The sequence below is a fragment of the Typopeltis vanoorti genome, chromosome 11 (assembly GCF_054136105.1).
Source record: "Typopeltis vanoorti isolate ZY-2024b chromosome 11, IOZ_Tvanoo_1.0, whole genome shotgun sequence".
NCBI lineage: Eukaryota > Metazoa > Arthropoda > Arachnida > Uropygi > Thelyphonidae > Typopeltis > Typopeltis vanoorti.
In genome coordinates, this window is record NC_143559.1 from 106,039,901 (window position 1) to 106,057,237 (window position 17,337).

Sequence of the window (17,337 nt, forward strand, 5' to 3'; positions counted from 1 at the left end):
GAAAGCAAGAAGCCAAGAGAGTTGTGGCACAGGCGAAGGCCATGGCATATCAAGATCTGTATGATCAATTAGAAACAAAGGAAGGACAGAGAAAAATTTACCAACTAGCGAAATGTAGAAATAAAGCAGCTAAGGACATCTTACATGTGAGGCAGATCAAAGATGCTGAAGGAAGAGTATTATGGAGGGATGTGGACATAAGAAACAGATGGAAAATCTACTTTGAGGGACTTTTGAATGAGGAAAATGCAAGGACTCACAGAGGAGATGGGCAGCCTTCTGAGGGGATGGTGCAGAACATCAGTAGAATGGAAGTGACGGAGGCCATGAAGAGGATGAAGAATGGAAAAGCAGTTGGGCCCCGACAGAATTCCAGTGGAGGCATGGAAGGCACTGGGGGAAGAGGGAATTGACCTGCTGTGGGACCTGTTCATGAAGGTTTGCCAACAGGAAAATATACCCGAGGAATGGAGGGAGAGTAATCTTGTTCCCATCTACAAGGGTAAAGGGGATGCACAAGACTGTAAAAATTACAGAGGAATAAAGTTGATGTCCCACACAATGAAGATCCTAGAAAGGGTTCTTGATGGTAGATTGAGGGAGGAGGTGGAGATTGCAAAGGAACAATTTGGCTTCATGCCTGGTAGATCAACAACAGATGCTATCTTTAGGTTACGACAGATGATGGAAAAATATCGAGAGAAACAAAGGGAGCTACATCTGGTATTTATTGATCTGGAGAAAGCATACGATAGAGTGCCAAGGCAAGAAGTCTGGAGGTGTCTGAGGGAGAAGAAGGTGCCGGAGAAATATGTCAGGTTGGTGCGGGAAATGTACAGAAATGTGAAGACAAGTGTTCGGACCTGTTTGGGACAGACAGAAAGTTTTCAAGTAACAGTTGGCTTACATCAAGGGTGAGCATTAAGTCCGTTTCTGTTTAATATTGTGATGGAGGTGGTAACAGAGGAGGTGAGAGAAGATGCACCTTGGACAATGTTATATGCAGATGACATCTTGCTGTGTGTAGATTCAAGAGAAGAAGCGGAAACTAAACTGGAAAGATGGAGAAAAGTACTGGAAGAGAGAGGTATGAGACTGAGCAGAAGTAAGACAGAGTATATGTGTTGCGCAGTGGGCGGTGGCCAGGAGACAGATCTGGAGCTGGAAGGAAATGTCATCAGGAAGGTGAGAGACTTTAGATACTTAGGTTCAACAGTGGAAGAAGATGGAGGAGCTGAGAAGGAATTGGGATGCAGGATACAAGCGGGTTGGAGGAACTGGAGGGAGATGGCTGGAGTGTTATGCGATAAGAGGGTGCCGATCAATCTGAAAGGCAAAATTTATAGGACAGTAGTGAGGCCAGCTATGACATATGCTATAGAAACTGTGGCCCTGAGGAAAAATAACATCAGCAGGATGGAAGTAGCAGAGATGAGAATGCTTAGGTGGATGTACGATGTGACCAGAAAGGATCATCTGAGAAATGACTATATCAGGGGAACAGTGAAAGTTACGAACTTAGGAGCGAAAATACAGGAGGCAAGGTTGAGATGGTTTGGTCATGTGATGAGGAGGGAGGACGAATATGTGGGAAGAAGGGTCATGCAGATGGATGTGCAAGGAAGGCGGAAGCGTGGGCGGCCAAAGAAGAGATGGAGGGAGCTGGTAGAAGAGGACTTGAAGATGAAGAACTTGGATGTGGTAACAGCCCAAGACAGGAAGGTGTGGAGGAGACTCATAACAAACAGTGACCCCACTTAAGTGGGAGAAGCTGTAGAAGAAGAAGAAGATTATTATTTTTTTTTGGTTTTATTCACTCTTTTAAGTTGATTGTTGTTTATGATAGCGCACTTTATATCTTCTGCGCAGTCGCAGATCGACAATTCTCCTTGAGAATGAAGTGGTTAATCATCTGCACGGCTGTAATATAATTTGGCGCAATTCATTTTATTTTTATTTTATTATTATTATACAATATTTATTTTGCATATTCTCGTCATATGAGCGGGGGAATTTTGACGTTGCGCGAAAACTTTTGTATTGATGATTTTGATGAATAAATAGATTTAGCTGTAAATCATTCCTACACGGGAGTGTGCCGTAACCTGATCGATATACAGTTGACGCTCACTATAACGAGTGTTTTGTGTCGTGTATTATTGATGATGAATTGTGAATTTGATTGATATGTTTTTAGCGATTTATTTATGCTTATTTATTAGTAATAGTAGTTAATTGCTTGCTACCATAAACAGTCACTTTATATTCCATAGTGCTTTATCCAGGTAAGTCATTTGTAATTACAAGGGCGATACGCTCCCCCCCCCCCCACCCCCCCCCCCCCCCACCCCCCCCCCCCCCCACCCCCCCCCCCCCCCACCCCCCCCCCCCCCCACCCCCCCCCCCCCCCACCCCCCCCCCCCCCCACCCCCCCCCCCCCCCACCCCCCCCCCCCCCCACCCCCCCCCCCCCCCACCCCCCCCCCCCCCCACCCCCCCCCCCCCCCACCCCCCCCCCCCCCCACCCCCCCCCCCCCCCACCCCCCCCCCCCCCCACCCCCCCCCCCCCCCACCCCCCCCCCCCCCCACCCCCCCCCCCCCCCACCCCCCCCCCCCCCCACCCCCCCCCCCCCCCACCCCCCCCCCCCCCCACCCCCCCCCCCCCCCACCCCCCCCCCCCCCCACCCCCCCCCCCCCCCACCCCCCCCCCCCCCCACCCCCCCCCCCCCCCACCCCCCCCCCCCCCCACCCCCCCCCCCCCCCACCCCCCCCCCCCCCCACCCCCCCCCCCCCCCACCCCCCCCCCCCCCCACCCCCCAAATGATGCGTAGGACATTGACTTGTAGAAGTAAGGATGTTATGGTTCCTTTGTATAAGGCTTTGATCAGGCCACATATGGATTACTGTGCACAGATCTGGTCACCTGGTTTTCAAAAAGATGAAATTGCGTTGGAAAAAGTTCAGAGGCGATTGCCTAAGGTGGTTTCTGGTCTCTGGAATGTAGAGTATGAAGACAGATTGACAAAATGCAATTTGCAGAAATTGGTGGATAGAAGGAGGAGGGAGGATATGATTGACACATATAAGCTGTTGAGTGGTTGTTACCAGATTAACGTCGGGGAGGTTTTGCACATAATGGGTGAGAATAGCAGGAGAACAAGAGGTCATTCCTGGAAGCTGTATAAGGAGGGTGTGAGCAAGGGAGTGAGGAGCAGATTTTTTGCATGGAGAGTGGTGAGTGATTGGAATGCTTTGCCAGAGAGTGTGGTGTGTGCAGAGACAGTGAATATATTTAAGGCACAGTATGATAAACTGTGTGTATAACAGTGGACCTCCCACGATGAGTCTTTGACTCCATGGAGGTTTTTATAATAATAATAATAATAATAATAATAATAATAATAATAATAATAATAATAATAATAATAATAATATTTCGAGTAATTTTCGGAACTAGGAGTGTGGGAGGGAATCGAATGCTTTCTTGTAGTCTGTCCATGCCATATTATTATTATTATTATTATTATTATTATTATTATTATTATTATTACAATATGGCTTTCAAAAAAATAAAGGAACAGCAACACTCCTGGAAGACTTCACAGATCTAATAAACGCTGCATTGGATAAAAACAGAATAGCATTAGTGGTATTCATTGACCTAACAAAAGCATTTGACACACTAACACATAAAACCTTGTTAACGAAACTTACCCATATCGGAATTGGAGGTCGTCTACTCCAGTGGTTTAAAGCATACACGAAAAACAGAAAGCACATCACACGTATAGGATCAGCACACAGCAAAGAGGTACATGTAACCTGTGGAGTACCGCAAGGAGCTATTCTATCTCCCATTCTATTTAAAATATACACACACGACATAAGCCAACTCCCCCTAAAAAGTAAAATCTTCCAGTATGCAGACGACACTGCCATAGTATCCATTCACAACAATGCAAATATCGCTTACACAAATATGCAACACGACATCAATCAAATCACTAACTGGTTAACTGAAAACTGCATATATATAAACCCTGGAAAAACAAAGCTAATGATATTCAAAAACCCCCAAACCCTGCCCATAGAAACTAAATATCTCACTATCAAACATTCATCCTCCTATACACAAAGTGCAGAACCTAAAATCACAACCATCACACAGGTGAAAACAACACGCTACCTTGGACTTCACTTCGATGCAGATCAAAGTTGGAATAGCCATACAAACTACCTACATACCAAGCTTAGGATAATAGCAAGCAAACTATACAGATTAAAAGACATTGCCCCAACCCACATAAAAATACTAATCTATAAAGCATTATGTGAAAACATTTTAAGATATGCAATCACATCATACGCATTCTGCGCAGACTACAGACTTAACAGGCTACGATGGTTGCAAGATAAAAGGAACAACCCACTCTTATGCAGGAAGCATGGACAAAACACAAAATATTTAAGGTGAAGCACTTACGCCACTACACAGTCATGTTAAAACACTACTACAGCCCAACATATAGAGTAACCAGAACAACATATCAAATAACAAGAACACAGTCAACAAACTACATAACATATAAGTACAACAATCACTACGGCAAAGCCACCCGAAACTTCTACGTATCTGACATGATAAACAAACTGCCGTTCAACAACAGAAACCTAGGAACATACAGAGAGCTGAAACAGGCACTATATAAATATTATAGCGAGAATGAAAATTAGAGCAATTCCTGTTTCTCTCTCCCCCACCACACATACACACACACACAAACCACGACAACCCCCCCCTCTCTAAAAACTACCACTACAAGAACACAAAGAAACAAACACACCATATCTAAATCCAACCCTATTTGCACAAAAAAAAGAGTTAAACTGTAATAGCAGTCAAAGTCTTTCAAACACGTACCAACAAACAGTAAAATCAACACCTAGCTTGTGACCACTATAGGAACACAACCATGAAACCACCACCCTCTGTCATCTATATCTTCAGATAAGCTCTGCTAAGCTTCGAGGAAGAAAATTACTAACTTGCAAGTATCTGTTATACACACTTGTAATGTGTTATAAATATTATATACATATAATTACTACAGCAACTATGTATGCAATTCATCTGAGACATAAAAAAAAATGTATAATCCTTATTGTAAATACTGTAAATATTATTATTGTATGTAACTTATACTGAGACATAATAAAATGTAAAAAAAAAAAAAATATTATTATTATTATTGAATTGTGTGTGTATGCTGCATTACTGCATTGTATCGTGAATTGTGTGCACATTGGTGCCAATCCATATTTAGCTAGTTTAAAAAAATGTATATTCATATTTATAAAATGTACTCTGCATTTTGTAATACGAATTTTCGTACTGTACAGAAAAGATAATATGTTTTTCATTGTGTGTGTGCAGATACTCTGTGTGATAGTAAACCTTATCATTTTCATTGTAAAAACAAATAAGTCGTTTATAAAAAAAAAAAAAAAAAAAAAAAAATTATTATTATTATTATTATTATTATTATTATTATATTCTAAATTCAAAAATTCTGTATAAACCTTATTGTAAATATTGTAAATATTATTATTGTATGTAATTTATACTGAGACATAATAAAATGTTTAAAAAAAAAATTATTATTATTATTATTTCTGGGTACTGAGAAATCATACTTCATTTTACCAATTTTCAATGTATAAATTTTTGTTTTGAGAATGTAACTTATTTCTAAATAAGATCTTTCAATAAGTTTTAGATGCATTCACAAACTAGCAGCACCTGCTATTTTCTTTCTGTCTATCCGAATGAAACCACTCGAGAATCGATTTTGATGAAATTTCATGTTCAAAAAAAAAAAAAAAAAAAATCATTTGGGCTAAAATTGGACAATAATATTTTTCCCTGCGCATATTGGATTCACTCTTGAATACCTGATGATTTTAAATTGTTCTCTTGGAAGTAAATCATGCCCTGTAAATGTATTCTCGCACACTCATTTTCTTGCACTTTGCTTATTATGTAAAAAAGTTATTTTGCTTCTGATAGACAATATTTTTGTATCATGTGAAATAATATAAATTTATTTTAATTTTAACGAAGACAATTGAAACGGTAACAGTTAAAATACATCAAGTATAATGTCGCGAATATGTTTGTTAGCTGTGACATTTATTTATTTATAAATATTATTACTTATTTCCTCGTGTTTTTCGTGCGAATTGAAGGAACCTAACTTGCCGGCGATGATTATACTAATGAAGAGGCAGCTAAGGCCAATAAATAAACTTATTTCTAGTGAAGTGAGTGTATTCTACGTTTATCTGTTTTGCGTAGGCGAAAGTTCCCTCCTTGAGCAAGACATCAACTCACTGATCAACAGATGATAAAACCTCATACTGAAAATTAATATTAATATTCAAACAATGCATCGTAGGATTCCCACCGCTACCTTCGTCTATCACATTGCAAAATCTATGAACCGCCTATGGTGAAGACTTCTCTACAATAGTGACGGATTTCAGAATAAGTTATTGGTAGTATGAGGGTGGTCTGAAAAGTTCTCGGCCTAACAATGAAAAAACGAATTTATAATTTCAAAATTATTTTTATTTTTCAACATTATCGCCCTTAAGACCAATACATTTATTCCAGCGATGCTCCAGCGCCATTATCCCCTTCCTGTAGTGGTTCTCAGTAAAATCTGCAAAATACCCCTCTACAGCTGCAATCACCTCTTGATTCAAAGAAAAACGCTGACCCAGCTAGGAAAAGTTTTAGTCTCGGAAAGAGACAGAAGACAGAGGGAGTCAAATCTGGGGAACAGGGTGGATGTTCCAACAATTCATAGTGCAGATCCCTTAATTTTCCCATTGCCAAAATACCTTTGTGGGCAAGTCCTGATGAAAGATGATTTTTTTCTTCTGCAAACTGGGTCTTTTCTCACGAATTTTTTCTTCTGGTTTGGTTAAAAGATCGGAATAATATTCTCCAGTTATTGTTTTACCTTTTTCAAGATAATTAATAAACAAAATGCCTTTAGCATCCCCAAACACCGATGCCATGACCTTTCCAGCTGATGGAACCGAATTTGTCTTCTTTGGCGCTGAACAACCGGCTTCTATCCACTGTTTTGACTGCTGTTTGGATTATGGTGTGTAATGGTGAATCCAAGTGTCTCATCCATAGTAATAAATCGATGCACAAAATCAGTTTTACTCTTGTTAAAACGCTCCAAGCACTGTTCAGAGATTTTCTTGCGAGTGGTTTTTGATCTGCTGTGAGCAAGCGTGGCACCCATCTTTCGCAAAGCTTTTTCATATGCAATTCTTCATCTAAAATATATCCTACACGTTCTTTTGAAATGCCTATAGTCTCAGCAATTTCACGCACTTTGACTCGCCGGTCATCCAATACCATATCGTGCACTTGATCAATAATTTCTGGTGGTGTTACACTTTTTTTGGACGTCCTTCGCGTGGATCATCTTCAAGGCTAGTACGGCCACGCTTAAACTCGGCAGCCCATTTCTTAATATTCGAAAACGATGGAGAAAGAGTGCCCATAAACTTTAATGAACTTCGAATGAATTGCTTTTGGCGTTAAATCTTCTTTTACGAAGAATTTTATAACCGCACGATACTCAAATTTCAAGGGATACAGACAACACTTTTGCTTCAGATAGCTGTATAAAACAAACTATTTGATAAAATGACTTGCAGTTTCACACAGATGCTTATGACAGATGTACCAACTTAGAAAAAAAAAATCGTGCAGATAGTGTTGCCATCTATGGTCGAGGCCGAGAACTTTTTAGGCCATCCTCGTTTCCTTGATTGAGTTCACATTTAGTCAAGATGCCGAGATAAAACGCTTGCTAGTTGTTCTTTCATTTGTACCTCCCATGTGTATTAAATTATCATCCTACCATAGTAAGGTTTCAATAACACTGTGCATAGAAGGTCGTATAACCAGGATTTAGAATGTAAAATAATTAATACGCAGTTAAACGAGTTTAAAACAGTAGCGTATGTACGTGGGATTTTTTAAATGTGAATCCCACGAAAGGCCCTGAACTTCCATTAATATTAGTAATGTAAGTGGGATAAAGGCTAGTAATCAGCAATCCTTTCTTGAGAGCAAAGATGTGAAAATTTTTCAAATGCTCACACCAGGGGATGAAATTCATCTAGCACCGTTCATAGAAGAGTGCCATATAGAACAATTCAAGGTAAATTTGCGGCGACAAACTCTTAAAATAAAAAAAGTATAATACGATAAAATGAAATTGACTTGTAGAATATTTTTCCGGTTGCATTTATTTTATACCATAACCAGTTTCTCAGACAGTCTGGCTTATGGCCAGTTTAACGAGAATTCTAAGTAGGCTCTTAAATATTCAACCTTGAATTCACATTAATTAGTTTGCAGTTAGCTCAAAACTTGAATTGTTCTTGTTTTAAACTGAGTTGAAGAAACAACCAGTGCTAATTGATATCTTTAGAGTATATTCTTAAATTACTCATTTTCTGTGAGAGAATAAAAATTGTTTTTTTACGTTATAGATTTATGAAGCGGCATTCTAATCTCTGGCTGTCATCTTAGTTAGCCTTGGGATCCAGAAAATAAAAAAATTAAAAAAAAAAAATTACTTATGTAACTGTATGCTTTCTGTGTGTGTATGCAATGCTATCGCATCAAATGGCAGAATGCCAAAAAAAAAAAAAAAAACGTGGAACGCATCAGTGCATTGATAATTATCATTACGTTGGAATATATAATTGAGCACATTTGTTTCATAAGTAAGCATAATTTATCAATAAAAAAAGAACAAAATAAGTAAATGGAATTTCAATATTGTATCGACGCAATTCCATTTTTTGTAGATTCGAACAAATTTTATTTTCTACAGTACGAAGTTGTAGGAAATAAAACAAACTCAATACGTATATATTGAGTGGCGCTATAATCAGTGCATGTTTCCTTGTCGTCTGGAAAAGCAGCATGAATGAATTACGTCAGCAAGAGAAATAAGCGTCAAGCTCTGAATGGTCGACTTTTAACATACGTGTGTTAAAAGGTGATAGCGAGCGATACCATAAATGCTTGTCCCGCTTAATGACCTACTTCGTGAATATAAATATATAACTAAGTAATAGTATAAAGTGACAGGATGGAATTATTATTACCCGCAGCTGTAGAGTTATCGAGTATTTTAAAAATATTTCTTTATAGAAACATTTAAATTCAAAGAAAATAGAAATTTAGTTAAATTTCATTACCAATATTTCGGTTAATGCAAAGAATAGCAGTGAACGTAAATTATGGTGATTTAAACATTTTAAATAATACCAGTTTGGATATAGGAAGAGAATATGGCGCCAGCTGTCTACTGTGATCTTTAGCCGAAGTCTTCTAAATAATCGGTAGCCTTGAATTATATGCATATATTATAAAAATATAACTATCTAATGCATTTTATTCTCGGAGGAAGTATACAGAGCTTCTTTACTTCTAAGTATTTTTTGAAGATCTATGCTTTAACATCACTGGTAGCTGAGCACAAAGCTACCAATGAATAAATGAAGACTTTCAGGGGAGAAATTTACAACAGACAAGTGCCTCCATTTTTTAGTTCTAATCCTTAACAGATATATATGAAATATGTGTGAAATCATGTGATCGATTTTTTGATTGGCTATAAAAATCGGATTTCTGGGATGAAAAACCCTATTTGTCTGTTTGCCTGTGCCACCTTTCTCGGTTTGATCTATGGGCACAAACGCAATTTCCACAGGGCTAATAGTCACTTATATATTTTATGTATTAGCAAGTCCACAATCTGAAGTCTTATGCGTGGGATGTGGTGGCAGCAGTGCTATGCTTTAAAGCAGTATGTTTATAGCGTTCACTTGTAATTGCAATGCGTCCAGCGTTTTGAGGTAGAAAGATGCTTGCTGTTCAGTAGTCCAGAAAGTGTTTACAAAACTAGAACAACACTGCAATTGTATCCTTGATCAAGAATATATTATACAAGACTTGTACGAAGTCCTACGAACTAGAACGGAAACGCCTAGGCAGCGAGTTGCGCCATCAAAGATTTCTGCAACAAATGTGAAACTGATTGTTACCTTGAAGATATTTCTTCAGCACACTGTATTGCATAGTTTACTGTCCGCTTGCAGTGCTATTGTTCTTTCCTCCAGTCATGTTAATTATCTTCGATCTAAATTGCATTGAAAATGGGAACATTATCAATGCAATTTAGAAGCCATCTGGTGAAATGTGTCGTTAGAACATCTATCCTACCATACTGTTTTTGACATCAATCCCTGAAGCTTTGATTTCTTCAATAAAATAAATAAATAAACTTTTGGACACCAACAGATATCTTACGCCATACACCATTTTATCAGTTTCTCCTTCCAAATATTCAGAATTATCGCTCTAGAGCAGTGATTTTCAACCTTTTTCATAATATGGCACCCCTAGATTAATTATTAAAATTCTGCGGCACACTAAAAATATATTCTTTTAATTTTGTGACGATCTGGCATAAAAATAGGCATAATTTTGATTGATTTACACACACAAGATAAATAAATTCGCAAATTACGATATTATTTCTTTCAATTAATTTGTTTTCACAAATCTTGCGGCACACCTGAAGACCTCTCGTGGCATACCAATGTGCCACGGAACACCGGTTGAAAATTGCGGCTCTAGAGAATTAACTTTCTCATTACCATTCATAACTACAAGAGATGTCCAATCTTCGTAATCCTACAAAGGAATTATAATTGATTTTGAAAAGAAGAATATTTTTTTGAAGAAAGTTATGTTCCATATTCACTGTTAGAGGTCGAATATTTGCTTCTCAATTATATTATAAGAATTGCACCTACCATTATGCATAAATATCACGTTTACCTGTAATTGTGTCTATGATAAACGAATGGTAACAAATATTCGCTTACGGTAATTTGATAGATGTTTATCTGTTTTGTAATTTTGTAATTCTGTTTGTTCTATGACAATTATTTTGTTTGAAAAAGTGAGTGTCCTTGATTACTAGTTACATTCCTTACTATAGAATTGCAATACTTACTGATTTGCAATGGACACGGTGATGCGTGTAGTTACTGCAAACAAAATACGCATTGAACTGCTGTTTGGATTAATTAAAAAATATCTGTGAAATGAAAGTATAGGTTTAACGTACTGACCATAAAGTCGTTAAACGACTTACAATGGCAGAGTAGTACTGAACTACGTGACAGAGTAGTACTGAACCACCGCAGTCACTGTTTACACAAATAGAACAACAGTTTAGTGAAAAATTTGCCAACTTGGTTAACTGCGTCATTGTGCTGCAAATCCTAAAAATTACAGCTGAAACAACCAAGGCCAGTGTATTGTTTGTTAATTGTGTGTATTCTTCTGACCATTTTGTATGTTTTTCAAGATGAAAATATCTGGGTTTCGGGAAGAGGAGACCCTCCCACCTCTTGTATGAGACCATTTGACTCACCTTCGGCTGAGAAGTCCTTATAAAGGTTCACGTCGTAGAAGGAATTCGAACCTATGTTTGTTCCACTCAAAAGGCGTCGTCAATATCGACTGAGCAGCTGTAAATTTATTGGCAAATATTCGACAAAACGATTTCAAATGATAGCAATAATTTTGTATCGTTTCGAATCAGTTTGCTCAATTTTACCATTAAAACTGGTCCTATTGAAACTACTTCCTCTTTCAAGATTTACGCTACAAGCCTGTATACTTTCTTTCTTATTTCTAGACTTCCTAATCTCTTTACTGTTCAGTAATTACTTCCTTCGGTTATCTTCAATCTTTTGTCTACTGTATGTGTTTTTTCCAATTATTCTAATGTTCTTTTATCATTTTATTTTTGTTACAAATTTTAGCTAAAACGATTGTCAACGATGTACCTAGTCATAGCTGACGTTATATGCGTAGAGTGGATTAAGGGAAAGTCCATGCATTGAAATATAGACAGTAGACTTCGGGTTACTTCGACTAAGATAATGACTCCAGCAAACGCGTTTCCTACACGAGCATCTAGTAGCATCGTGAGGTTCACTTAGACGTATAATGTCATTAAGTTTTTCACTCATTAAACAGGTCTGCTTTTCTTCCCCCACCCCTTGTTTTTTTATTTTCATTAACCTAACCCACCCTTTTCTTCTAAGAACAATGTACACGTACGTTTTTATGTGGGGATTACTTCTGTCATCGATTGATATTCCTAGTTCTTACTTGACCAAGTTCGCTTTTTTTGTTTTTGCTTTTCTTTTTATATGCTGAATTATTCCCGTTTTTTTTTTTTTTTTTTTTTTTTTGCTGCTGTACCAGGTTTTCTTATGCGAACGCATTTGTATTTGTATAGACATTTGGATACTTTTAAAGAGAATGTTTACCTTTTGGAAACCACAATAAACGTATATGTTACAATAAAGACCAAGACCAACACTATTAGGAAAAGCGTATATGTTACTGTGCGTAACATATACGATCGCTGGTATTTGCAAGAAAATGTTTTCACCATTTTGTAACACAGCTGATGCCTGCAAAAAAAATATAATTTTCCACAACGAGGCTTGTTATTTCTATAATTTTTTTCTGTAATAATCGTAAAGATTATTGTGGTAACCACTATTACTATAGTGAATTTGTAGAAGAGATGAACTAATTCTTCTTTTTTTTTCCATCTTTTCATGATATCATCTAATCTAATAAAGTTTCAACCTAGTGTCTAATAATTCTTGTTTTTTTTATACGATGATGATGAGGCTATCCAAGAGTGGTAGTTTGTTTTCGGATTCGACTTCCAGGATAAACTTTATTTTCTCCTAAGTATAATCATTCAGTAATATCTATACCACTGTCATTTCTTTCATCTTGTCAATAAAAAAGCGTTCAACTCTTCTCTTCCATATAGCTGTACAATAAGTCTACATGGAAGATAAGTTAGCAGTTTTTACATCGAGGTAGCTGGGATTTTCCTCATACAAAACAGGGAAGCAGGCCAGAGAACACACGCAGTTAACAGAGATAAAAAAATACGTGTAGTGGTGGAGTGACCATTATGGAGTAGATCGATGTAAGGCGAAGCGCTCCCCCCCATTGATGACTCGTGAGACTCCATGGAAATTCAATATAATAATAATAGATCTTCCGTAGCTCAGTCGGTATAGACGAAGCTGTGGTCGGAAAGACCTGGGTTCGATTCCCGTCCATATATATCTTTATCTGGTTTTTCGACGAAAGGTGAGTTAGCCGGTCTCATACGGAGGCAGAGGGTTTCTTCACCGGGAAACTCGGGTTTTTCGTCCCTCAGAACAGGCAAACTAGCCCGTGAACACACACGGATTTACATTAAAAATACATAATCCCTCATTAGGAGGGCTCCACTAGTCCTACCAGAGGGATGAGAAACGAGGGGTAGGAACCCCATACGAATAAATAAAAAAATATATATATATAATAAAATAATAATAATAATAAACAGCAAATATTTAGTTCGAGTGTGGCCTGTTAATACTGTTTCTTCAAATTTCTATGCGCATATGTGGATTGGCCACCAATATGGAGGGAACAATAGCGATAATACCTGATCTATTAATTATATATTTGACTTCTTTCGTTAAAAAAATGTGAAAAAAAAACGGGAATCGAACCTAGGAGTATCCTAGGTTCGATTCCCGTCGGTGACGTGAGGAGCTGAAGGATCTTCCTCGGCCATAGCCAAGTTAGCCGGTCTTGGGCGTGGACAGCAGGGTTTTTCCCCAGTTTATCCTGGAGTTTTTCATCCCGCAAAGCAGGAAAACCGGCTTTGAGAACTCAACACCGCACACACACACACACACACACACACACACACACACACACACACACACATATATATATATATATATATATATATATACGCAGTAGGGGCATATGCGCGTGCAGCACATAAGCCAACAACTACTATGCGTTCATTTCTATTTCTGTGATACAAAAATGTTATTGCGCAACTCACCGTTTTATGATTATCTCTCATCACATCTTCAATTATTCCTAGGGAAAATATTTTCTAGTTATACCAAGATTTTGACTAGATGAATTTATACCACAGTATTTATGAATTTATTCATTTGCATCCACACAGCAGGACAACAATGATATGTACGAAAAAATTATTGCAAAACTCACTGCCCATCAAGTTCTGTAATAACGCTGACCTATAAACAAGTCCTATTCTAGAGAAATTTTGGTACGCCCTCTTGAGATATTTGCCTCAAGAATAAGGCTTTGTAGTAACTCCCATATTTCTCATTTAACGCTGTTGTAGGTGAAGGACAAATCATACATGTTTTTAAACTTTGGAACTGACGTATTACTTGACATATTTTACTAACTCCTTTTACATGGCCGACAGTGTTTGAAATGTATTGCTATCGTCTTCTCTGTGACTGAAGTTCTTAATTGTATTTAGGACAGAGGCTCAGAAAGTTTTAAACCATCTGTCAATATTTGGATCTATTACCTTCCTAATTTAAGTTGGTCTTTGAAGTCACAGTGTTAATAAAGTCAAAATCACTTGTGAGGTTTCATAAATAATTACAAGTTGCTTTAATCTTGAAGTCTGATTGTGTTGTATACTTTTCAGTTTTTTTTTCATCAAAAAATGGCCGACTTCAAAACCAAGTGTGAAACTACTGCAGGAAAATTTCTAGATGTGAAACTTACTTTCAGAAATAGACAGAACTCAAATTTGATTTGTTCGCCAAATTGGGAGTAAAAAAAAATCGAACGACATCTATTAGCGTTGGTAAAAATTGGGAACGTTCTTCGACGAGCGTAAATACATGAAAATGTAGTGCAGATCAAACTCCACCAAACGGAGAATTAATTTCGCCACCATAACAATGCTCCCGTTCATTGTGTTGTATTATCTGTGCAAGAATGTTCATAAAGGCAGTCTTGCCAAAGGCAAGATTGAGATTGCATTTCTTCTGCACCCTAATTATTCCCTCAATCTTAAACACTTTTTGATTTTTGTTTTTCCAAAATTCAAAGCCAACTTAGATTCGGAGAGAAAAAAAAGCTAGCTATACTTGATGATTTTCAAATATAACAGTTATTTAAATGTATTAAACAATGGCTCGTATGGAAGCACACTACAGAATAGAATAGTATCACTATTATTAAGTTTACGGGGTCATCTTGTAATTCGGAATTTCTGAATTTCTAGAGCTATATATCATTGTGAAATAGATAATAATCGTGAGCAATAGAAACCGATGCGACTCCGTTTACTTTACTTTTTTTTAAGATAATAAAACGAAGAATGAACAATGGCATTCAAAAAATATCACAAGCCATCATCATCACACGTTACAAACCTTAGATCTCGAATATCATAAAAAAAAGGAGAAAAAAATTATAATAAACGTTGGCATCCAACTAGAAGAAACGCAATGTTTTTCGATGAACGAGAAAGTATTTCTCATCGAAAAACATCAGCTAAGGCATGATGCTGTGTTCGTTTCCTCTTGCCCAAACGAAGAATATAAGCGTTTGATTAAGTTAGCAGAACAAGACTTTTTTCATTTAAATGAGTTGTCTTTTCCTTTGCACTATATATGTAGAAATGTTAGATTCCGATATGCACCCGTAACCTTTTGGGGATGGAACATAATGCTATTTTCCGATAATCGACTTATTTCTCGAATAACGACCAGGTGGTATTGAAAGTTTATTTCAGAGAGAGAGAGAAAAAAAAAAGCCATTATTCGAATATCTGATCATTACGTTATATTGGAACCTGTGTATCCACATTTATAACTGAACTGTTGCAGAAAGAAAAAAAAAGCGATTTATGTATTAACATTGCCATAAAAACTGACCTTATCAAAAAAAAAAAAAAAAAGGGGCGAGGACATGCGTTTTCGTCCAACCATTTCGTTTACATGTGACATGGATATGAAAGTCTCAGTGGTTGATGAACTTCATCGTTAGGTGTGAGACCATCACTCTATTTATTGAATGCTTGAAGTGTTTCGAAAAAGTTCGAAGTTTGGTCTGTAGAGCGATTTCTAGATTTTGTAATTTTAGCTTACCCACAGCGCTAAAGTACGATAAGTTTCCAATTTTTCGTAGGTGTGAAATTCCCATAAAAATTTTAATAATAATAATAATAGTAATGAGACAATTTGCAGGAAGCTTTTCACCTTGTATTTTAATCACAATTTATTTTATGGTCACGGAAACTACTGCAGACGACATACTTGTCCTTTGTTAACCAGTCGTTTTTATCCAGTGATCACAGCGCCACAGCAGATTGTTTTGTTTATATATATAATATAGTTTTTTGTGCTTAATGTTTAACTGGAATAATAATAATAATAATAAACTGAAATATTGTTGGTAATATTTTGGGTTATTATAGATGTCACTAGCCAAATTTACTGCTTTAAAATTCTTAATAATTGTTAGAAATGCAGGTGAAGTTTATATTATTATTATTAGTAGTAGTACGTGTGTTTTAAAATGTCCAGAAAAACGTTGAAAAGACTCAATCGTGAAGTGCAATCCGAATAAAGGCACTGTCGCAAAGTCTTCTAGTTGAAGTGCCTAAAATATTGTTAATATATGAAAAAAGGAAATAAAGATATGACAATCTATATGCTAACTATCGCACTGAGGAAATCACTGATGAGGAAAATAGCTAAATTAACTCTAAATAGAGTGAGTCAGCTTGACTGAGGGCAATCGTTATAAAACGAAAAACGATGCCAGCTATTGCGGTACTGATAGTTCACATTAACACGACAATCCTGTTTCCTTGTATGAATGAATCAGTAAAAGTTTCACTTACATTGCTAGCGCTGGATCCAATAGTAAACACAACCATCTTGATGTCGCTATCAACGGCTAACTAGGACAGTTTGTGGGACGTTGGGGGATGTAGAACAAGTCTTCTCTTCAAACAGGTGTCGTCTAACGGAACGCGTGTTCTGTGCTGCATATACGAGTAGCCGGTCGACGAAACAGACCCACAGTTACTGTACGTACAGGTGTGCTATGCATTGATTGGTCGTAGGAGGCTCATACGCTTGTAACATTACGCTTAGTAGAGCACGGAAACAAATTAACGGCACCAATAGCCGTAGATAGCCTCAAGGATTCCACGTGCCTGTCATACATTTAACCTGTTTCTTTTGTTAGCAGAATGGAGCGGTTTCGTCATCCGACATTATGGACATATTGTATATTATTAGTAGTTAATGAAGTTGATTAGTTTAGTTTTAATTA

The 17,337-nt window shown here is 37.4% G+C and overlaps 1 protein-coding gene across 1 annotated transcript in view; it reads right to left on the minus strand.

Moving 5' to 3' along the window:
* The window catches only part of LOC150101908 (5-aminolevulinate synthase, erythroid-specific, mitochondrial-like), a 65,155-nt gene extending 48,143 nt beyond the window's left edge, over window positions 1–17,012 (minus strand). The window contains exon 1 of the mRNA XM_090400663.1: window positions 16,901–17,012. Coding sequence (XP_090256789.1) covers window positions 16,901–16,936 — 36 coding nt within the window. The 5' untranslated portion in view covers window positions 16,937–17,012. The remainder of the gene's footprint in view (window positions 1–16,900) is intronic.
* Window positions 17,013–17,337: the final 325 nt, after the last annotated feature.